At 37.4% G+C, this 23,836-nt stretch overlaps 1 protein-coding gene across 1 annotated transcript; it reads right to left on the reverse strand.

Annotated features, from left to right (window-relative positions):
• Positions 1-8,753: 8,753 nt before the first annotated feature.
• Positions 8,754-23,305, reverse strand: LOC149838834 (ADP-ribosylation factor 2-like). The gene is made up of 7 exons (XM_090007808.1): positions 23,254-23,305; positions 22,909-23,065; positions 11,981-12,051; positions 10,999-11,118; positions 9,845-9,963; positions 9,011-9,092; positions 8,754-8,927 (listed from the first exon to the last, which is right to left on the reverse strand). Exons 2-7 carry the CDS (start codon positions 23,054-23,056, stop codon positions 8,922-8,924), a joined length of 546 nt encoding a protein of 181 aa, XP_089863934.1. The 5' UTR covers positions 23,057-23,065; positions 23,254-23,305; the 3' UTR covers positions 8,754-8,921.
• Between the last annotated feature and the right edge of the window lie 531 nt (positions 23,306-23,836).

Below are 23,836 nucleotides of genomic sequence, written 5' to 3' on the forward strand. Positions count from 1 at the left end.
TTGGTATGCATTTAGTTGCACTTTATATCTATCATAGTTGAGGCTTGTTTTTGAATTTTTGATTATTCCAAATCGGTTCTTACGCATGATGTTGCTTAATATTTCATAATTGTGTTAGTTGCATAATAAGTCTTTTTTGTATAAATGACTTCTTTTGAAGATTAAGCATAATTCGTGTTTATGCAAAATTGTTGTTATAAAACATATTATTGTGATTGATTATATTGGACCTTTGATTCAATTTTTAATCGGTCCGCTTTTCTTTGAAAAATAATTCCTAAAGTGTTTATTGCCTTTTGTGGCATTTATATTTGTCCATCACATGTTTTTTTAATGCATCATTGTTTTGGCCTTATTTTTATATTAGAGATGTTTGTTGAGGTGAGTTAAGGGCACCTTGTGTTATGTCATTTTAGATTGTCCAAATTGTCATATTATAGATGGTGGTTGAGGTGAGTTATGGGCACCTTGGGACTCTAAAATGATTTGGTATATGGTCTCTAATTATGAGTGTGTCACTCGTTGTTATATCATTTTAGATTGTCCACTTACCATATTATAGATGGTGGTTGAGGTGAGTTATGGGCACCTTGGGACTATAGAATGATTTGGTATATGAGTGTGTCACTAGTTTGATGTTGGCCATTGATCTTATGGATGCTCTTATTTATATATAAATGTGATGGATATATGATGTTTGAAACCTTAAAATGTTTTAAGGTATATTAAAATCAAGGTCTTAGGGATTATTGCCCAACCTTTTATTGTTTGTGAAAATTATGAGTGCAGTTGCACATTTGTGATTTCGTGCTTTTATGCACAAGTGTTTCATATGTTCTTGGTGTGCGTATGTTCACACATTTATTTTCAAGAATATTGTTCTATCGGTTGTTGTATCTTGTTGAAGATACTTGTACATAGTTTATTCCAACATGTTATTTTTATAGGTATTCTTTCTGAAGAATATTGTTCTATTGATTCAAGGTTTGATTTATATATATGTTTATCATTACAAGTTTAATTACCTCAAAAGTCTTCTCCTTTTATAACCCTTATCTAAGTGTCATCATATGTAGACAAGAATTTTATTACACCTTCGTGTGTTGGTAGCCCTTTGTTGGCTTTTGCTCTCTTGGTCTAGTAGCTGAACACACTTATCTTGAGTGTTATTTTATGTAGACAAGGCACGTTGATTCACACCATGGTGTGTGATTTTAGTCCATGTTGGCGTTTGTGTCCTTGTTCTAGTCGCTGAGATGTATGCCCATGGTTGGCTTATTTCACTCATTTCAAGTGTCACCTTATGTAGACAAGAGATGTATTGTGTTTTAGCCCATGGTTGGCTTGTTACTCTTGTTCTAGTAGCTGAACATACTTGGTTTTGAGTGTATTTTTACATAGACAAGAGATGCTTTTGGTCCATGTTGGCGTGTATCTCTTGTTCTTGTCGTAGATGCACTCATTTCAAGTATTATTATATGTAGACAAGAGGTTCTTTTGCACACCTTTGTGTGTGCCTTTGGCCTTTAATGACATTATATTTATATTCTTGATCTAGTAGCTTATACACTTGATTTATGGCTTTTGGAGGACTAATGAGGTAGTTGTTTGTAATGGATGAACTATTGTTGAAATTTGCAAAATTTCATTCATGACTTGTGTTTTAAGATATTCAAGTGAATCATATTTTTGATATGCATATTTTAAAATCAAGTTGATTTTTTGGCATTTAATCTATATATTAAGTGCTTATGGTTTTTTGGCCACTTTTGTATGCAAAATGTGTTTTTTGTCAATTGAGTGAGATTTTCCTAAATGGGTAAGATTTTTTACTCAAATAACACTCTTCGTTTTGCCTCGTAAATGGATTTAAAACCTTGTGAACTCTTGTGTTTATTTTGTCTAAAGTATGCTTGGAGACTTCGTTTCTCTTGTTTGGCACTTCATTACATGTTTAAAGCATGTTCATTAATGATTTTATTTAAGTATTAATTCATTTCATGATAGTATGTGCATATGCTCATTATGGCCTTTTAAGGCCCTCTTTCATTAAAGCATATGTAGCTTATGCCTCTTCGTAAGCTTATTGTGGTGTCCCTTAGTGGACCATTTTGTTATTTCCCATTATGGGGTTGTGATTGTCCAATGATGGACTTTATAAACGCATAATGCATTCATGCATTCTTGAAATTCATTTCCGCATAATTTGCTTCCGCTCACTCTTTAACATGATGTATGATTTTGAAACTTTGGTTTTCTAAATTTACTTTTCATGCTAAAATAAGTATCCTATCATGTGCTTCAAATTTCCATGCATAAGTTATATTTTTGCACCATTGTTTTGCGGATGTGTCATCCGATATGGTTTCAATTAAGCTTGTTAGAAATGTTCCAATTGAGTAAAGTGCAAAGATATGTTTTACTTGTTTCTTTGTTGTTGTTCCACAGGATCTTGAAGATAAGAGGAAAAGAAGTACCTTGGATAGATCATGGAAGGTGCTCATCATTAAAGACGTTGGAGGAAGACATTTGCAATGGCATTCGTACGGAAGGCTCTTGAAGCCTTGAGAGTCTTCCTCCTGCTTTCTTCAATCTTTTCGTTCCCCCACGCAAAGTTTGAGGGGCGGTGTTAAAATGTATCATTCAACTTATGTAATCTTATATATATTTTATATATATATATATATATAAAGGATAATACATATTCATATATGGTATATATGCATATGTATTATCCTAATTATATATATAAAATATATATTTTTCTATTTATAGGCATAGGGGTAGTTTAGTCATTTCACAATTTTACGCATATTCCATTTGGAATATGTTTGTAATTTTTACTTTTATTTTTCATTTTTATTTTTCTCTTTTTTAGTGGTTTGCACCACCTAGGGAGGCTCCCCAAAGAGTCGTTGGGGAGCCCCCAACGGTCACAAATGTGACCGTTGGGGGCTCCCAACAACTCCTTTGGGAGCCCCCTAAGTGGCTTCTTGCTTGTATTATAAATAGGGGCTTTCCCCTTGTAATTCCTTTACTCCTTGGAGGAGCTTATGCTCCATTGTATAGGGTTTTTACCCTTTTCTTCCTATTTCTTCAATAATATTCAACTTATGACTTTAAGTCATATTTATCCCTTTTTATGGGTTTATGTATTAGCACTCAATGTGCTTGTGTTGTTCCCTTAAGTGGGTGTATTCGCACTTAATGTGCATGTATATGGGTTCATTCAACAACAACAACTACGCCTTCATCCCAAAACAATTGGGGTCAGCGATATGAACCAAAAAAGAAATTCATTTTGGGTCTTCCACATGAATCCTTTTCCTCCAATCATTTCTATCCAACGCCATGTCCTCGGTGAGGTTCAAAGCATTCATATCCTTTCCTATCATCTCCATCCAAGTCTTCCTAGGCCTACCCCGACCTCTTTTAACTAATATATTTTCCCATTTCTCCAACCTTCTAACTGGAGCATCATTAGGCCTTCGCCGAATATGTCCAAACCACCGTAAACGATTCTCTCGCATCTTATTTTCAATTGGTGCAACACCTACCTTCTTACGTATCTCTTCGTTCCGAATCTTATCTTTTATTGTATTTCCACACATCCATCTAAGCATCCGCATCTCAGCTACACTCATTTTTTGAATATGATGTCTCTTGGCAGCCCAACATTCCGTACCATATAGTAAAGTGGGTCTAATAGTCGTCCTATAAAACTTTCCCTTCAACCGCAATGGCATTCTACGATCGCACAGCACTCCAGTAGCACTTTTCCATTTCATCCACCCAACCTTTATCCTATGATTTACATCTCCATCAATTTCTCCATACTTTTGAATGATGGATCCCAAATATTTGAAATAATCATTCACCGTTTTGAATTCAAAGTCACTTTCTAACATTTCTTTTAACCCTTGATTTTCCAATTGGATTTGTGCATTTTGTTATTAAATTCAGTTCATTTCTTTTCAGGTGCAAACTTGAAAATACATTTCCAATGGCTCCAGTTTACATGAGGTACATTCTGCTCAGTGCTAGATTTATTCTTGACTTGGACTTTGTTTTCATGTTTCTTATAGTTGTTGGTCGAGTTAGAATTACAAGGATGTCAGTCTTTGTTTTGAAAACAATATATTTCCCCTTTTTCTTTTCAAGGTTTAGAATTGCATACTTTTTAGAACACTTCACATATACATGAGGCCTATTTACTAATAGTGTTGTGTTATCCATAATCACTATGTATTCTTTTTGTATTTTGATTTCCATGATTTTCCTGAATTGACGAAAAATCTTTGGCTGCAAGTGCTAATGTATGCTTTGGAGTGGAAGAGTTCATGGTAGTTGACAGGCCTTTGGTTTGTCATCAGGATAGTCATAGCATAATATGAAGCCAATGGTTAATATGAGTTTGGCTGCCGTTATTGCAGCGAGTAGCTCAATTGCTCAGACTGCAAAATCCCATAGTGGATAACTTTGTTGGTGTTGAAATGTAGTTGTCCCAGAAACGTGTTCCTGTGCATTAGCCTAGTGAACATATCATACTAGACGTCCACAAGTAATTTGGAGCTCGAGGGATAAGGTCCTACATTGCACAGGCCATGTTCATGACCTGTTTAGCCATGAGAGAGTGGTTCTGATTTACAGAAAGACACCTTACAACATGTATTTATATACACAAGGATGTGCCACAAACTCCATTTGCTTGAGAACTGTCATCAGTTGGTAGGTTGTTGATGGCCCATTCATTTGCTAGCTTTGCATTCAGTCAAGTTAGCTCATGTCCAAATTTTGGCAGGCCTATCATAGGACAGAGAGAGAATGCTCGGTCTCATTTGGACAGAGATCAATATGTACCCAAGTTAATCTTGCTCTGTATTCATGTTGTGAACTTCGGAGTTCTTTCTTATAGAAGTTACTGATGTCTATTGGTTGATTATGACTTACCTATACAAAATCTTGGTGAAACCACTGTTATAAGTATAGTACCGTATTGTGCGATACGGTATGATACATATCGTGGCCTAATCGATATGATACACACATATCAAGATACGGTTGTGTATCATACCTTTATCGGGTGTATCGTATGATACACCCCGATACTGAGTGTATCTTACGATACACAATTAGTGCATTTTATGTTGCAGTCAATTCGTTTGCTTTTTTTTGGAAATATATAAGAAGACTCCTTAAGGTGAGTTTGTGTTCACTCCTAAAGAACTTGAGAGTGATTTTGGGGCTTGATTTTTTCCAAGAAGAATAAACCTTCATTTTTGTTTGAACTTAACAAAATTTGGTTAGGTAAAGTATTGAGAAACACTTGGGGATTTTGTTTTTGTAAACATGCATTGTTATGGATCTTATGACTTGTTAGCTTAGTGTTGTTTATTATTTCACAATTTACATTTTTCTTACGAGATATGCATGCCATTCATAGCAGCTCATGGAGACATAAATGCTTCATATGTGATTTTATGGTTATATTTTGTGCAATTCATCATTGTTTTATGTGATGACTTTTTTAGAATTTTTGAAAATTTTTTATTAAAAATTTACAATACGTTTATGATACGATATGATATGATACAATACGATATGGTGTTACTTTGGGCCTGAACGATACAATACTTACAACCTTAGCTGAAACCTTTTCTTTTGCAACTTTTTCTATGGTATGTCCATGCATTCTACTATTTATATGTAAGGTAGTCGGTTGACTTTGAGATATTCGACAGTTCAAATTGAATCAGCAAGAATTTTGCCAGATCTTTTGCAATATTTGACTAGTTAATGTTTATTCTGTTACTGCAGTTCATCTGCTTGTAAGAAAAAGGATCCATTGCTGAAGGCCATGCTTAAACTTGAAAGGAAACTTCAGTTTCATGCTAGTAAGTTGTCCACTCTAACAGCTTCCAGGATACACGCGTCCAGCAGTGTTTCTTGGCATCTTTTGTTAAAATATAGTTATTCCTTGGTGTCCCCTGTAGTTCTACAAATGAAACTGGTCTTTCATTGTTCTTATGTGCTACATGTAACAATACCTTCATTATTGATTTCAGAAGTCAGAGATACATTAATCTCTTTAAGGGCAACGAAGTCAATTGAAAAGGTGAGGGGATTAAGTTTTGCCTCTTCTGCTATTGGCTTGGTTTTCATGTTTATTTTACAGAAGAAAAAAAAGAGGTTTCTTGGTTTGAATTGGATATGGTGTGTGTTCATATTTGTGTTTGGTATGGTGCTGAGATACAAAGATTTGTACCATAGCTACAAATACATGCTTATGTCTGCATATGAATGTTGATCAACAAATATTCCCCTCTTCTCTAATTTATTGTGCAAAATCTTGTTACTTGAATGATTGTTTTCTTGATGATAATCATGTTGTTTCTTGCTCAGAAGAAAAAACATAGAAGTCATCGAAAAGAAAACAAAGCATATGACCTTTCCGCTCTTGCTGAGTTCCTTCCAGAGATTCCTAGTAGTAAACCACCGGCTTTGACAACAAAGTCGAAGTTGAAGTGCAAATCTAGACAAAAGCTAATGTAAGTGATCCACCTTCTGTTAATGTGAATAATTGTCATATAAATCTGTATCACTGCAAATTAAGGTAGAAAAAAGCTAGTATAGAACGGGGTTGCATTCTTCATCATTGACCAAATGTATTTGTGTTTCTGATTGTTATGGAGGTAAGTTCACGTTTCATAATTGAACTGACAGAAACTTGATTTGATCAGTGAGAAAGAAGCTGAACAGTTAAGAGACGTTCTAAGACATCCGATGTTCCAGTCAGATCCAGTATCTGCGGTTCAACAGCATCTGGAATCAACTCTTTGTCGACAAACAGGACAACGACCTGACCGGCTGAAAAATAGCACAAAGAGAGCTAGTGCTCGGAAACTTCAGAAGATGCATTCAAGGGTCAAATATGCCCAACCTATGGAAATACCAAGAACTTGCTGAGTTTGATGCAGCATGTTTATAGGTCCCTGTTTATGTGAATAGGAATCAACTAATATTAGATTCTAATAAAATTTTGGAGCTGCTTATAGTGGATTCGTGGACATATTCCATCAAGATCAAATGGTTTTATCTGGTGTGTAGGATGCTTCAGATATAAAGATAGAAGAAGGAAGAAAAGGAACCCGATTTGTCTTCCCCTTGTCTCATAACTAAATGATATTTTGTCATTGCATAAATTCTGGAGCCCTATGGATGACAGGTGACAGTGCCTTTTTTTTAGCTTTCAAATTAAGCTACTCTCTTTTGAAAGCACTCAAATTATGAAAAAATCTGGCTCATGCAAATATAAGTGCCAAAATCATGAGCTCAGAAAATACTTCATTGGACTCTTTCCAACATTAATTATGATACCATGTCTACTTTTTTAGAGTTATGATCTATTGTCATGCATACAGTTTATCAATCTTGTGCAAGAGAGCCTCCTATCTTCTCCACATTTCTTCAGCAAGCATCTCATATTCTCGGGATTGTTTTGTCCAAATTTTCAAAGTTCGGGGAACCGATCTGCAACTCCAAGACAGCTGTTTCTTGGGTCAATGGCAAGGTTTCCTAAATTTAGGGCCTCCAATTATATGCTACATCTGTGATATACTGCCTAGAAAATAGTGAACTCGCTCAGCCCAATGTGAAGTGATTGACTGTGGCTTAACAAAGTTAATTAAGCATGAAAATTTGGTTAACCCCGAGGGCGGGCTTCACCTCCAATCATATATATGCCATATGTGTTATACTGTGTAGAAAATAGTGAACTCACTCAGCCCAAACTGTAGGCTTAACAAAGTTAATTAAGCATGAAAATTTTGTTGAAGCAAGCAGATGTAACATGGGAGCAGAGGGGCTTTTATCAGCATAAAAATCCAGGTTTGGATTCAGTTTCAGAATTGGGCTGGGTTTTGCCTGTCTGATGAAAAAAAGGATGAAAGCTGGGTCAAGTTGTGTTGAAGACTAGCGACCACGTCAAGTACACAACGAGAACCAAACTTTGATTTGATAAACAATAGCTAGAGCCATGTAATTGTTATTCCTAAAAGAAAGCTTTTGTTATAAAAAATGCCATAACATGATAATGATGGTTTTTATGTTTGATCCACAGCTATCAGAGCGAAAATCAAACCAGGAAGCGTTACAGGATTACGAAGCAATTATTTCACATTTTTAGAGGGTTTGAAAAGCAGGAATCAAGTAGGATTTTTTTTTTTAAATTGTTTAGAAAGTGATAAATGAAATCGTATGAACATTGTAATTGAGATTCTTGAGAGAATCAAGATTTCCATGTAAGGGAATTGAGATTCCCATGTTAAGGGAGTTGGGATTCTCATTACTGGGAATCGAGATTCCTATAATAAAAAATTGTGATCTCCATGTTTGTGGATTTAGATTTTGAAACCGCTTACACTTTCTGCTTGCAAGTAATCATGATTTTTGCTTAGCGCAAGCACTTCCAGTAACTGTGGTCTGATCCGTACTGTAATCGCTAAGGCCATGTTTAGAACCATGAAAAACAAGAAAAATCTTTTCATGCTGGTTTTTTCTTATAAAAATCTCACCCTTTCTCCTTGTGAATGACTCGTAGGCCAATCTGTGATAACAAGAACGGAGTCCCTTCGTGAGCATTTTGCTAAATTTTAAAATGTGATAGGAAAATAATTCTTCACAACTTGAAGGGAACTTTCTTATTCACAGGTAAGGGCATGCATTCATACTTCCACTGGCACCATGCACCTATCTGTGATATAATAGCATGCAGCAGCTCTTATATTATTCATAATCATTATCTGATATATAATTTACTTGGTCAGTCTTTATTATGAATCCTTAGACAAACTCATTCCTTAATGTCGTAGCAAAGTTGTGGTGTACACAAGTCAAACCTTCACAATCACCAAGGGGGCTGCCTATGCCTGCAACCACATTGTGATTAAAACCAAGCTTAGCAGAGAGAGAGAGAGAGAGAGAGAGAGAGAGAGAGAGAGAGAGAGATTGCCTTGTTTGAGACATAGCTGGACAACCAATCCAAGCCTTCATAGAGTCCCACACCTGAAGTGGCACAAGCACTCTGAATGTACCTGTTGAACACAAAATCAAAATTCCTTAGAAACCACAATAAACAATTAGAAGCATAGCATCCAATTTGGTTTCCTAGGACATCACAATTATGTGAAGTGTATGCCTAACTTGCTACAAGCGACAATGACAATAACTCAATGGTTCCTCGCCCCATAAAATTAGGGAACCCAGTCTATCACATTCGTCTTAAGTGGGTAGATCCTACAACTTCTGAAGTCTAATGCATCCTAGAATTTCAGCTTTTAGGAATCCGATTCAACTAGTTATTCCTAGAATTTCAGCTTTTAGGAATCCGATTCAACTAGTTATTCAGAGTATTAAATCACTCAAGCAAAATAAACTCCCAGATGGTCTCACCTGTCTCAACATAAGCGAATTGCACATACCCATTAGGTTATTTATGGAATATAAATGATAACTGAATGATGTGAATGCACCATGGTTAGTTTCGAATATGCCTTGAGCCAAGAACAATGTCTTTTTGACTGCCTAAGCCTAGTATGTTCATCCATATAGATGGATGGAACTAAGCATTGACTCATCAATTTGCACAAGAACTTGTGTAGCAAAAACATTCAATTTCAACACAAGCAAAAAAACATTGTCATGAAAATACATGAACTTTGCACCGATGGTAACAAAAATGTTTTCCAACTCTAATCAAATGGAGATTTATCTTTCTAAAGTAGATTAATTTAGTTCTGTCACAGTGAATGTGGGTTCCAGCAAGTCTCAAGAAGATTGATCTTACCATCGGCGCTGACGAAGAGATTGTAGTCCAAGCTTGTCAGTAATTTCTGAAACACTCATGGCATTGGGAAGATCTTGCTTGTTGGCAAACACAAGCAATGTTGCATTACGCAACTCCTCCTGAATAATTTAAAAAAAGAAAAAGTAAAAAAGAAGTTTCAGTTATCAGTATTCAGTACATCTTGAAGAGTTATGTGCCACAGATTACAAAACCAAATGATCAAAGTTCCTTCTCATCTTGCTTGCAGGGGAGATGATAAATAAAATCTATTTGTCTTTTTGTGCCAAACAGACAATACAATGTGGTTTGGCATGACTTTTGTTTGGAGATAATAGACAAAGTCCAAATTTGTCACCTTCAACTGAACTATACACAGAGAAAACAATTGATGATTATGTAACCACAATCAAGGATCTTTCACCAAGTAACAAACCTCACTATTGGGATTTTCTCGGCAAAAGAAAATCTTGGGAAAATCTTGGTATATTTAAATATATCTATGTTTTAATCTCATAAATTAAAAATTTTGTTTTTCTCTGAAAATCTTGGTATTTTTAATTTGAAAAATATGTAAGAAAATATATAAAAATATAAGAAAAACATATAATATAAACATGCCATTAATGACTTGATAATATCGTGCCAAAAATACAATATTTTCAAAAAGGGAGATATTTTGAAATATCCTGCTTTTCTCAGGATTATATCGGTCTTTGAAAATCAAGAGTTCTGTAATATAATTCACTGAACCTGTAGATAATCTCATACAGTTCAGTTTTCACTCAAGTAAGCACCTCTCTCTCTCTCTCTCTCTCTCTCTCTCTCTCTCTCTCTCTCTCTCTGTGTGTGTGTGTGTGTGTGTGTGTGTGTGTGTGTTCGCGCATGACCGCATCTTCTGTGCTCTTGTTCATGTCTACTTATAGTTCCGGATATACAAGAATTTAAAATTAGAGAAATCAAACCAAGATGCAAAAGAATAAGAAAGCATAGTCATTACTGAAATCAACTGTTGGGGTTCTTAGCTAGTAAGTCTTCAGGTGGTCAAGAAGTTCAAGATTTTTGTTAAAAAAAACATAAGATGGTTTTATATTAGTATGAAACCTCCAAAGCATGGGCACCAATCGTAATACAGAGGCTGGCCAAAGAGAACCAACCTCACTCAGCATCCTGTGCAGTTCATCTCTGGCTTCAAGAATACGCTCTCTGTCATTGCTGTCAACCACAAAAATAAGTCCCTGGGTGTTCTGGAAGTAGTGCCTCCACAGTGGTCGAATCTGTTCAGTATAGATCCACCAAGTTGCACTTGTTGGTCATCAATAGCAGAAGTGCAGAACCATAAATATATGAAACTGATGTTAGAAGCACAGAACTTATTAACAACAATGTGGTGCACATAGGAGTTTTTTATTGTTCTGCACTCAAAATCACAAAGCAGAGAATGAAGCAACTCTACCAAATGATTGCAGGTCCTTAGGTTCCACCCCTGCTAAACCTAAACCACGTTCAGATCCAGAAATGACCATCTCGTATGAGGTCTGATATGAGTCTAGTCGGGTGAATTCGCTTCCTACAGAAGGCAGGCCTGATAAATTGGAGATCTCTCTCTCTCTCTCTCTCTCTAGCCGCAAGTGGCTTGGCTCTTGTCCAGCTCGTAAAGAGCTCGTTTGAACTTGTGAAATAGGCTCAACAAGCTTCAGTATGAACAACCAATGTTCCTCTCAGCTCGGCTCATATAGGCTCATTTATTAACAACAAATATATTTTGCATATATTTTATATTATAGAATGAAGATGACTGAAGTGTTTGGCCTGCAAGCAATAAGTTCAGAGTTCAAATCCTATTGCTTACAAATTTAAAACAAGTATTTATTTTGTAAATGAGCTAGTTAGATCTTGGCTTAGTAAGTTTAATCATTTAGGATCCAAATTACTTTTTGACTTTTAAAAAGTATATATATAAAATTATATATATACCTGAGCTTTCTCATGCTTGGATCGTTTAGCTCAGTTTTCTCATGAGCTCAAGTTCAGCTTGGCTCAATACAAGAAACGAGCCAAGCTTGAACACCCTCTGTTCAATTTGTTCGGCCCATTTACCAGCCCTACTCTCCATACATGCACACTGATGATGATTACCTTGTCTTGTCCTCCAACGTCCCAAACAGTGAAGCTAACATTCTTATACTCTACAGTCTCCACGTTAAACCCTGTCCATTGAAACATAAAAAACAGTCAGCAAAATCTTTCAAAAACTTGAAGGGTACTCTTTAAGAGCTAAACCGAAAAACGTCTAGATTATAATCTATGTCACAGGGATTCGGCTATCAGGGTGCCGCACCTGCGTTGACGCGACGCGATGCGGGTGTGAGTGCAGCACCGGGTGCGGTCAACCCGACACTGGGTGCGGTCAACGCACCCAAGGTCATTTTGGTCCAATTTTTTGGACTTAAAAAAAAGTTGCCAAGAAATTTTTTTCGCCCTATATGTCATAGGGATTCTCCAACTAGGTGCTGCACCCGCACCCGATGCGGTCAACCTGACCCTGGGTGCAGTCAATGCACCCAGGGTCATTTATGTCCAACTTTTGGACTTTATATACAACAACAACAACAACAACGCTTTCATCCCAAAACAATTGGGGTCCGCGATATGAACCAAAAAAGAAAATCATTCTGGGTCTTCCACATGAATCCTTCTCCTCCAATCATTTCAACTTTTGGACTATATATATATACATATAATTTTTTATATTTTTGCCGCACCCCCGCACCCGGATTTTTTGGAAGTGCCGCATCCCTGCACCCGCACCCGCACCCATGTGACATAGATTATAATATAAATGCTCTTGTCAGCTCCCCATTATCTCTCTAAGACCTCCTTTTACCAGAGAGAAAGCCTAAAACATCCCTAGTGGTGTGGCACATTCGGTTTTGAAGGATAAATCCAAGAACATGTGGTATTTGGTTCCAGAGAAAATCAAAAGCCAAAAAAAAATCATTACTCATATTTTAGCCATGCATGGGGTAGAACAGAGGCAAATGACATGCACATAAATAATCTTTTGAACTCTTAGCTCACGGCCTTTGACTATAAAATTCTTAGATAATATTTGCTACAAACGTTTGTATGTACAAATGATGCCAGATCACTCTGACACAGGTTTTGATCCAATCGGACAGCATATTCAAAATAGTAGGGATTGGCTTTTGAATGAAAAAATACAATTTTATGATCCGGAAAAGTCTTCCAACATCATTAAATCCCTCCATCGCTATATGCATATGGTGACCTCCCCATTCTTCCTTAGGACTTCGAACAACATTCTAATCACCTACTAACAACCATGGAGAATAAAAAACATGCAGCCCTAGGACTTCCCAAAGTCTCCTGCAGTAATTGATAAAATCAGTAAGTTGACATGGTAAATGGAAATTCAGGAAAGCTGATATTCAAGGTTATCTCAAGGTGATTCGTAACCACCAAATGATGTCAAGATAAGGTGATCCAAATGACTCATAACAGCCAGCACATTTGGTGGGATCAGTTTTCTGAATATCGACATCTGTTGTATTATTTTCTACTGTAACTTTCCTTTTTTTATTGTATTGTTACTGTAGCTTATCTTCCAGTTGAGATATATATCTCACACAACTTTCACATGAATGAATCAATCAACGGATTCATTTTCACATCATATCTCTCTCTCTCTCATTCTCATTTGCATGTTATCTCCTTTTCACATGGTATCAGAACTGACATTATTTTGAGCGAGTGAGCTTCATCTTCATCACCATGAATAGTGAAAATTCGGTCTCCTTCTGAATCCATTGACAACCCCTTCTATCTACACCACTTGGACAACCTAGGACAACTGTTGGTGTTGAGTGTGCTCATTGGAGACAATTATCAACTGAGTCGTGCTATCACCATCACCCTCTCAGCAAAGAACAAAATGGGGTTCGTAGATGGATTTGTGACGAAACCGAATCCAACGGCATCAAATTTTGCAGCATAGACCCACTGCAATAACATGGTACTCTCTTGGCTTTTAAATTCTTTATCCCATTAACTCTCCTAATTCGTTAATACAGAGAGACCACTGCTGATATTTGGAATGATCTTCGTGAGAGATTTTCCCAAACCAATGGACCCAGGATATATCAAATCAAACGGTCCATTATGACTCTTCAACCAAAAAATCTCTGAGTGGCAGCATATTATACCAAAATGAAAATCCTATGGGACGAGTTATTTGTCCATGTTATTTTTCATACATGCACATGTGGAGTTGCCAAGGCACTCACTGATATATATCATCAAGAAAGACTCATTCAATTCGTCATGGGATTGAATGAATCACATGCTTCCATCATAAGCTACATTCTAATAATGGATCCATTGACGGGAATCAACAAAGCGTACAACTTGCTATTGCAAGAAGAATGCCACAGGGAATTACATGTTGAACCCACCATGGAAATGAACGCCGTTGCTATGGTTGAGAGTGCTGGTCAAGTTTTTAAATCCCAAAAGGAAGGACGTTTCAAAGGAATTTTTTTTTGTGAACACCCAAAGTGTGACCACTGTGGGAAACTCAGTCATACCAAAGACCGATGTTATGTGTTGCACGACTATCCCCAAATGCAGCCCAAGTTCAAGTGGAGAACAATGCAGTGTCATCCTTTGGCTTCTCTAATCCCGGTAAATCTCTTTGACTTCTTGACTTAGGTGCCTCATTTCACATACCAAATAATGTTTTTTATCTAAATGTCATAATTCAAGCAAGTCGAATGTGTTTACTGTTGATGTGACATCTCTTAAGATAAAATAAATATAGATTTTCAAAAATATTTATCAAAATTCAAAAAAAAAAATTATTCCAAAAGTTAAATATATTTCTAAATTAAATTTAAATCTTTTGTCTGTTTCTCAATTATTTGACCATTGGTGTAATGTTTTCTTCTCCTCTAATGGTTGTCGGGTACATGATCGCTAGTCAGGAAAACTAATTGAGAAAGGCTATAGAGAAGGAGACTTATACTACATGATTTTTTTTAAATATCCAATAATACTTTTTATTGTAATGTTCAAAAATTAGATTTAGATTTATGACATAAAAAGCTTGATCATCTTAATGCATCCAAAATGCATTACTTACCAAAGATGGAAATGTTTTGTAATTATAAAAACTTTACGTGAAGATTATATTCTTTGCAAAATGAAGAGATTACCTTTTCAAGAAAGAACCTTTGTTTCTTCTAGACCACTTGAGTTAATACATTCAAATGTTTGGGGCCCAATGTCTGTTATATTTAAAGGTGGTTTTATATACTATATGATTTTTGTTGATGATTTTTCTACACATACTTGAATCTATTTTCATAAACATAAATCCAGAGTTTTCTTACATTTTCAAATATTTCACAATTTGATCAAAAATAAATTTAAAAATAATATTTCTATCTTTTGCACTGATTCAAGAGAAGAATTGTTATCAAAAGAATTTAAAGATTACCTAAACTTAAATGGAATCACACATCAAAAATATTGTCTTTACACTCCACAACAAAATAATTTAGCTGAAAGAAAACATAAACACATTATAGAAACAATAAGAACCTTGCTTATTGCAAACCAAGTACCAAATTTTTTTTGGGGTTGAAGCCACATTAAGTGTTGTTTATCTCATCAATAGAATGTCATCTTCTTCTTTGCAAAATGTATCACCAGTTAAAGAAACTTTTCAAACTAATTCCTGATTATTTCAAATTAAGAGTCTTTGGATGCAAATGTTTTGTTTTTACCAGCAAGAATGATAAATTTTCTCCCCGTGCTATTCCTTGTGTCTTTTTGGGATATGTAAATAACCAAAAAAGCTATAGATGCTTTTATTTTAGAAATAAAAAACTACATGTTTCAAGAAATATGTCCTTAGCAAAAGAAAGTTTTTTTTTAATATAAAAATTCTAAGAAAATAACTGAGTATTTGTTTTTGTTGGATTTAATTCCAAAATATGATGATTGTGATTTTGGTCTTGATGAAGACCATGATCTTATAAATGATATAGTGAGTGAAGAACAATCTTATGATAATGAAATTAGAGAAGAGCAATCATGTAAGGATAAAAATTATATACAATATTCTAGGCGTAGTGATTCTAAATGTTCATGTGCACTTGAAAGATATGTTGAAAGTGGAAACCAAATAGAAATATAAACTAGAAGGTCATCTAGAATCTCAAAACTCCTTGAAAATTGTCTTATGACTATTTTTCACCTAAGTACGAAACCTGTATTGCATTAATGCATTCCTATATAAAACCCTCGACCTATGCTCAAGCAAAAGAACACTCTCAATGGGTAGAAGTCATGAGTGTAAAGCTAGAAGCTTTAGAAAGAGTCAATACTTGGACTATTCAAAATGTTTTCTAAAGAAAAAAACTTATAGGTTGTAGATGGGTGTATCAGGTAAAAACTAAGAGTGATGGAACTCTTAAAACATACATAGTGAAATTAGTTGCTAAGGAATAACCTAAAAAATATGACATAGATTATGAAAAAACTTTTGCCCCAGTTGCTAGAATGACTAGCAGTTAGGACCTTAATAGCCCTAGTTGTTGTAAGAAGATGACTCATGTATCAAATGAACGTTAAGAATGTATTTCTTAATGAAAATTTGGTTGAAAAAGTATACATGGAAGCACCACCTGGTGTAACTATTCCTACGGGAAAAGCTCTTCGTTTGGATAAAGTCTTTTATGGTCTTAAATAAGCACCGAAGACTTCGTATGACAAATTTAGTCAAGTTATGTTTGATATTAAATTTAAATCTTGTCTAACTGATGCATGTATTATTGTTCTTATCCATTATGTGGAGGACAAGATCATCACTAAAGAGGACAAATATATAGTTGAACACATTAAAAAACTTCTCAAAAAATATTTTGAAATGACTAATGGGTTTTTTAAAATATTTTCTTGGAATTGAAGTAGCTTATTCTTCTAGAGATTATCTATTGAATCAATCTAAATTTTCTCTAGATATTGTTGTTAGGTCTGAAATATCAGATGATAAGAAGGTTGATACTCTCGAGATTGTCAATGCTAAGATAATTGATGATGGAGAACCACTTAAAAATTTAACACCATACAAACAGCTTATCAGTACTTTCTTACTTTCAATTATGAGACATGATGTAGCATATCCAGTTTACACAACTAGCTAGTTTTAGTATGCTCATACTTCTGTTCATATAGGAGCAATTTTTCGTATTATTAGATATATTAAGACTTCTATTTATCAAGGTCTTTTTTTATTTGATTCTTCATCATTAGATTTAACTGCTTATATTGTTGTTGTTTGGGGAGGTGATCTCAATAATCGATGGTTAACCACAATGTTTGTTTTTTAGGTGAATCATTGATCTTATGGCAATATAAGAAGCACCATAATGTATCTTTCTCTTTGACTGAAGCAAATACCGAGCTTTCTATGACTACAACCACTATGGAGTTGATTTGGCTCAGAAACTAGACCTTTTACGATCGTACCAAACATATTGAGATAGATTGTCACTATGTACGAGAGAAGTATCTAAGAGGCACTATTGATCTTCCCTATGTTACCTCAAAATATCAAATGACGAATTTCTTCACAAAACCTCTCGCTGCTCTTATATTTTACTTTATCTTAAGAAAACTTTCGGTTATCCAACCATAAGTTTGAGTATTAAAATTGTATATATACATATTTTGTAGATACATACGTATACATATATGTTAAACAGCAAAGTTTAGGAGGCTTTCTGAAATTTTTAAAAAGTCAGAGGCTATTCTAAAATAAACTGAAACTACAGCCCTGCCTGCCTGTGATAGTTTTCAAAGAGGCCTGCTAATGGTATTTCCAGACAAAACACAGAAAAATAACAGAACCAAGAATTAACCAAACAGAACAAGGATGGTTTGGTAAAGTTCTTTTCAGAGTGTAATTAACAGGATAATGCAGGGAAGATTTGTAATTCAACTCAACATAAAGTGATTAATACAAAGAATAGAGGCAATATCATAATCTTTTAACAACAAGAAGAAAAATAAATAAATAAAATAAATAAAAAGATAACTTGAGAGTTAAGAAAAGAGGGTTCTTCCTCTTTCTCGATTTCTCAAGTCTACTTTGCAGCCTCGGATTAGCAGGACTACCGGACTAACCTCCCCTGCTGCTCAAGCAAAACTAGAACACAGACCGCCCGCAGGTTGGCCTTCCGACGCCTCCCAGTGTTGCCGCTTCTCTCGGAGGTTTAGCCGGATTCATTTGACCGAGAGGAAGCCCTCCGACGGATCTTCCTGTTGCAACCTCTCTCCCGCACACTCCGGCAGTAACCGTACTTTCAGCACCACCATTCGGTGGTTAGTAGGTTGCGCCTGACCGACTGCTCTTCAGGCACCACCGTCCGGCGTCGGCCTCCTGTAGGTGAGGGGATGTCCTCCTCCTCCTCTGTTCCTGACAGTAGGGGTCGCCAGGGTCCATCGACCTCCTGTCGGTGGGAGTTTTATATCTCCTCCCTGCTCTGCTCTGATACGAATAGCAAACCCGCATTCGGGATTTCCCTCTGTCCCAGACGCCGGCAGCCACCACCCGGTGGAAGGGGTTTTCCCTCTGCCCCTGACGCCGGCAGCGAAGGCTGCCGGAGTTCGGTAGGGATCGTCCCTCCTTAAAAAAAAACATCGTCGGCCAAAAAAATTATTTAGTTTTTCTTTTTATGAACCAGGTTAAGACAATCTACCGGGTGAGAGGACGGGCGGTTTTTCGGCGGCTGAGTGGACGGATTTCCTGCGACAGCCTCAAACAGAGAAGAGAAAAACATACTAATTGATTGTTCGTTTTTCCCTGTTTCGATTTCCGGCGATCGTCAGCGGCTCCGAGCGGCAATCTACAACTTCGATCGATGATGGCGGCTCCGAGCGGCGATCTACAACTTCGATCGACGATCTGCGACTTCGATCAGCGAGTTGGGGGCTAGACTTAAGATCGACCTGAAGTGCGCACTAACAGAGAGAGAGAGAGCAGAAAGAGTTTTTGGTTTCAGGCCTGCTTGAGGGGGATAGACTTCCAAAAGTCGTAGAGAATATCGCAGGAGCTGGGATATTTATACCATCCCCTGGGTAGCCTGATCCCAGCGTATTTCGCCTGGACACTGTTATGTCGGGAGATAGGTTCGGTTCAAAGCTGAAAAACAGTTTTGGTAACTGCATTTGGTGGGGCATCCTATGCGATCAGGTGAGAGTGGGCCCAACTCTGACCTTATTGCATGGGATCTACCTGGATTTGGATCTATTCGGATCCAACATGATGTGCCCTTAAGTTTCCATTCTTTCCCAGGAAACCACTTGTTCACAATTAAGGTTCTTTCCGCAATCTGCCAAAAACTTCTCCTTATTAGGGATGGCAATGGACCGGGGCGGAGGTGGGGGACAGGGTCTCCACCCTCGCCCCGTCTCAAGATTAGAACCTCCATCCCTGCATGGGGATGGATTTTAACCTCCACCCCCACCTTCATCCCCGTTTCATGTCCTCCATCCCCGGTTCAAACGAGGATGAGGCGGGGCGGGGCCCGTTTCCCCGTAGTCTATTGCCATCCTTTAGAAGGACTGTGGATGGGGCAGGGTGGGGCTAGGCAGGGAAGGGGCAGGGCGGGGAAAAGTGTAAGTCCATCCCCGGGAATGGATTTTAACCTTCTTCCCCGCCTCCATCCCCGTTTCATACGGTCCAAACGGGGCAAGGCAGGGCGGGGCCCCGCTTTCCCCCGTCCACTGCCATACCTACTCTTTATGATCCATTTCATATCTTCCTCTTTGAGAACTCTTATAAAGAACAAACCATTTTTCCTATCGAAAAATTGACATCTTTCATATCCGGCCATAGCTTCTGTAGTTAATCAAAGATGAAACTAAATCACATTCTCTTGTATCGGTGCGAATCCAGCGATCAAGGTTTTGGAACATGAGTCCACCATCTCATTACAGATCTGATCAGGAACCTTTGAGACTTTCTTGTTCCCGATGAGAATGGACTTAGGAGGAGATCATTTGCTATGATCAGCATCATCTTAATCCCCACTTCCTACCTGTCACATACACACGTCTAGAGAGCAACCGTACCAGCCAAGTACTGAACATGGCATGGACGTGCTGGTCCAATTCGGGATGAAAATAACATTTTTGTTTTTGTTTTTACTTTTAGGGTTGGAAAGAAAAAAAAAAAGAAGGAAAAATAAAAAACAGAGATCCTCAACTTGCTCTTCCCCACATCGGTCAGAGAGAGACAAAAGCCCCCCTTTCATTTTCCCACGCTCCATTTTATTGAAAAAGAAAAATTCAAATTCCTTTCATTCTTTATTCTTTTCAAAAATTTCATTCCACCCGGCCCTTACCATTTAAAAAAAAATCAATTCAGGAGTTTTTGTTTTCAAATTTTTAATATGGATCCTAATGAAGAGCTACACGATCCATACACAAACCACAAACTCTCTATCTCTTTATATATATATATATATATATATATATGAGTAATGGGCTGATTATGCCCCGCTTAGTTTTTGGTATTTTTTTTTTCACACCTAACAGAGTAGATGAGATCTATAGGTTTTGTTCAGTGGTAACAGGCTTTTGTATCACCAGAATCTGACTTGTATACAGATTTTTTCTGTAATCCAAAATCAATGGTTATGAAAGCATCAATTTTTTTTCTCATAAAAAATACATCTTTCATAAAAAAAACATGATCCAAGAGTCGATTCTCACTAATTCAAGCATGCTAAACACATCTAAATGTTCAAATCTATCATAAAAACACTCTGACTTAGTAGTATGAGAAAAGAGAGCCTAATATTCTCTCTCTCTCTCTCTCTCTCTCTCTCTCTCTTGGATGCCCTCTATCGCCTTTGTTGTTCAATGTCATTGCTGAGGGTCTCGTGGTGTTGCTCAAGCGTGCTGCGGAGAAGCGCCTGATAGATCCTCTAGATCTTCCGGATTTTTCAGACCATATTCTTATTTATGCTGATGATATGATTATTTTTGGGCGAGCAAACGTGCAACAAATGCTTAGATTCAAGCTTATTCTCCAGTTTTTTCTTTCTCTTTTTGGGCTTTCCCTAAATGATAGCAAATGCTCTATTACTATGTTCAATGTTCAGTATCCTATGCTTGCAGCGGGTCAACGGATTTTCAATTGTGCAATCTCTGAGTTGCCGATGACATATTTGGGCCTGCCGTTACAAGTGAAGCGCCTATCTTCCGCTGCTTGGGCTCCAACTATTCAAAAAGTGAAAAACAAGTTTTTTTCGTGGCAGACGTCTTATCTCTCCATTGCTGGCCGTCTGACTTTAATCAGACATGTTCTTTCTTCTATCCCTGAATTCTTCATGTCAATGTTCGTGATGTCGGTGGGCGTGGAGAAGCAGATTTGTCGTTTAATGATGGATTTTCTTTGGTCTGGGTGTCAGCTTAAGAGTAAGCGCCATTTGGTTGGTTGGCGAACGTTGGTGTTACCTAAGCGTATGGCTGGCTTAGGTGTTTTTGCTCCAAGACAGAGGAGTATTGCTCTTGTGGCCAAGCAATGTTGGATGGCCCATCAACCAGGTTCTCCTTGTGCTCGTTTGCTTCATGCTAAATATGGTGCTCCTGATTTATCTAACTCTCGTCATGGAACCCGGGGGCTGGCGATCTCGCACTTGCGAAGCATGTGGCTGAGAGCCTTATCGTCCTTTAGAGATCAAATTGGGGATACAAGTAATTATGATCAGTGGTTGCATTGGGCTATTGCACCAAATGGTGCGTTCCACACCCATAAAGTGTATATATCGTTGCTCGCCCCAGGGGCAGATTGGTTCCCTGAGTGTGCGTTATGGGGTAAGGGCCCTACCCCAAGATCTCAGGTCTTGGCTTGGTTAATTTTGCATGATAGGGTTCAGACTCACAGTTATTTAAAGAAGTTGGGCTTTCAGTTCCCAAGTTGGTGTGTGCTGTGTCAAGCTGCTGAAGAAACTACTTTTCATTTATTCTGGTCCTGCCCAATCTTCGTGGCCCTATTTAATAGCACGTGGAGATCTCCGAACGTAATTGTTAAAGAGGAGTCTTTTGCGCTTGATCTGCTCCTAGGCCCTATTGAAATTAGACGTTGCAAGCGGTGGAGACTGATCTGGAAGACATGGTTGCTTACTACTTGGTGGTTTGTTTGGATGGCACGCAATGATGCTACTTTTCGTCAAATTCCGGTCATCCTTAACAATCTTGTCCATAAAATCTTGGTTGATGTATACGCGATTCTACGTATGCATCTTAGAGACCTCTCCTTCCGTCTGAACAACGTTCACTCATCGGTGGTTCCTTCTTTTCCAGAGGATCCTGGTTGAGCTTGGCTTTGTTGTTTGTTGTTGTTTGTTGCTAGCTGGCAGTAGTTTCTTTTCCTTTTGCTTTTGTTTTTCTATATTTTAGTTTTGTTTTCTATTTTGTTGGGTTCAACATTTTGTTGATCTTCATGTGTGATAATGTTGATCCTCTTTCGGCTCTCTCTCTCTCTCTCTCTCTCTCTCTCTCTCTCTCTCTCTCTCCGTGTTCCCCTATTTTCACTTTTTGAAATTGCCATGTGGTACCCTCGTATTACTGGTACATGTGTGACATGGCTTCCGGCCATGATTGACTCTTCTTCTCATGCTCCATCTTCTCCTCCCTAATCTGGTTATCTCCATCAGGAGGATCACCCTTATCCGGGTGTCTCTCTTTGCAGCAGGCCTCTGTACCCTCACTCATCTCCTCTCGTTTGCCTATAGATATTGATTATAAAGGATTTTCTGTATTCTAATTTTTCTTTCCTAACTCTTTTCTAAACCCTTTTCCTTCGCACTTTGGTTAGTGTAGGCATTGATCATAACTCATAGATTATACTTTGCAAATCGGGCAACAGGTTGGCATCAACATCTGTGTGTGTGTGTGTGGAGAGGTGCATATAAACAAAAGGAAGAGAGATTTCAAGATTTGTTAATTAGATTCTTAAGAGTGACAATTACCAATGGTGGGAATGGTGGTGACGATCTCTCCAAGCTTCAGTTTGTAGAGAATGGTTGTCTTTCCTGCAGCATCAAGACCTACCATCAAAATCCTCATCTCCTTCCTAGCAAACAGCATCTTTATCAGCCTTGAAACCGCCAACCCCATCTCCCCCAACTGCTTACATTCATATCACACAACACACAATAGATATCAACTAAAAAGTTTCACTAAAGAAAAAAACCAGGATATACAATTTAGTTCATTCAATTCCATGGAAATCAAATTTCTATCTACAATGCATCATAATTCGTTTCAACTAGAACATAAAGATGAGAAACTCAAAGGTGGTCGATTTCACGTACCTGAAACCAAAACTGTAGAGGCTTCTGAAGATCAGAAGAGAACAAGGTTGGCCAAGCCATTCCAGTTGCAGCTCTTTATTCTTATCATCTACAACGGATGAAGAAGAATAAAGGGGAAGGAGAATAAGAATAAAGGTGATTTCCTTGAGTATTCCCACTCTATGCATAGCCAGTGGACGTTGAAAAACTGAGGCAATTAAGAAAGAAAAATTATTTCTTGACCCATAATTTAATTTGGAAAACAAGTCCTGAAAGCTGCCTTCGCCACCTGGAAAGTTGCCAAAGTTTTCTGTCCGGCTTCCCCTTCTAATCCATTAATTCCGAAAATGTACTCTATTTTGTATATGCGGCTGCTTGAGGCTATGGGAGCTTGACTTCTGAGGGCTACTCATCGTCAACCTATTACAAATAACACGCAGTGGGCCCGCTTCATCCGAGAAAGATTGGTCTGCTTGTTTTCTATCCGGATTTGCTTGGTATGTGAAAATTTTGTCTATATCACAAAGCTACAGTACGTGATGTGTGTGAATTTTGTTGAAAAATAGGGTACGGAACCAGGATCAGGTGCAATCACATTGCACAA

This window comes from Nuphar pumila, chromosome 5 (genome assembly GCF_984573655.1).
Source record: "Nuphar pumila chromosome 5, dmNupPumi1.hap1.1, whole genome shotgun sequence".
Classification (NCBI taxonomy): domain Eukaryota; kingdom Viridiplantae; phylum Streptophyta; class Magnoliopsida; order Nymphaeales; family Nymphaeaceae; genus Nuphar; species Nuphar pumila.

What these genes read in the sequence shown, in the direction of transcription:
- LOC149838834 (XM_090007808.1), bottom strand. Translation starts at nt 23,056, where the DNA reads ATGGGGTTGGCGGTTTCAAGGCTGATAAAGATGCTGTTTGCTAGGAAG. An exon ending in ACGTTGGAGGACAAGACAAG is followed by an intron (nt 11,119 to 11,980) that starts GTAATCATCATC and finishes TATACTGAACAG; the next exon opens with ATTCGACCACTGTGGAGGCA. An exon ending in TCTCTTCGTCAGCGCCGATG is followed by an intron (nt 9,093 to 9,844) that starts GTAAGATCAATC and finishes TGTGTTCAACAG; the next exon opens with GTACATTCAGAGTGCTTGTG.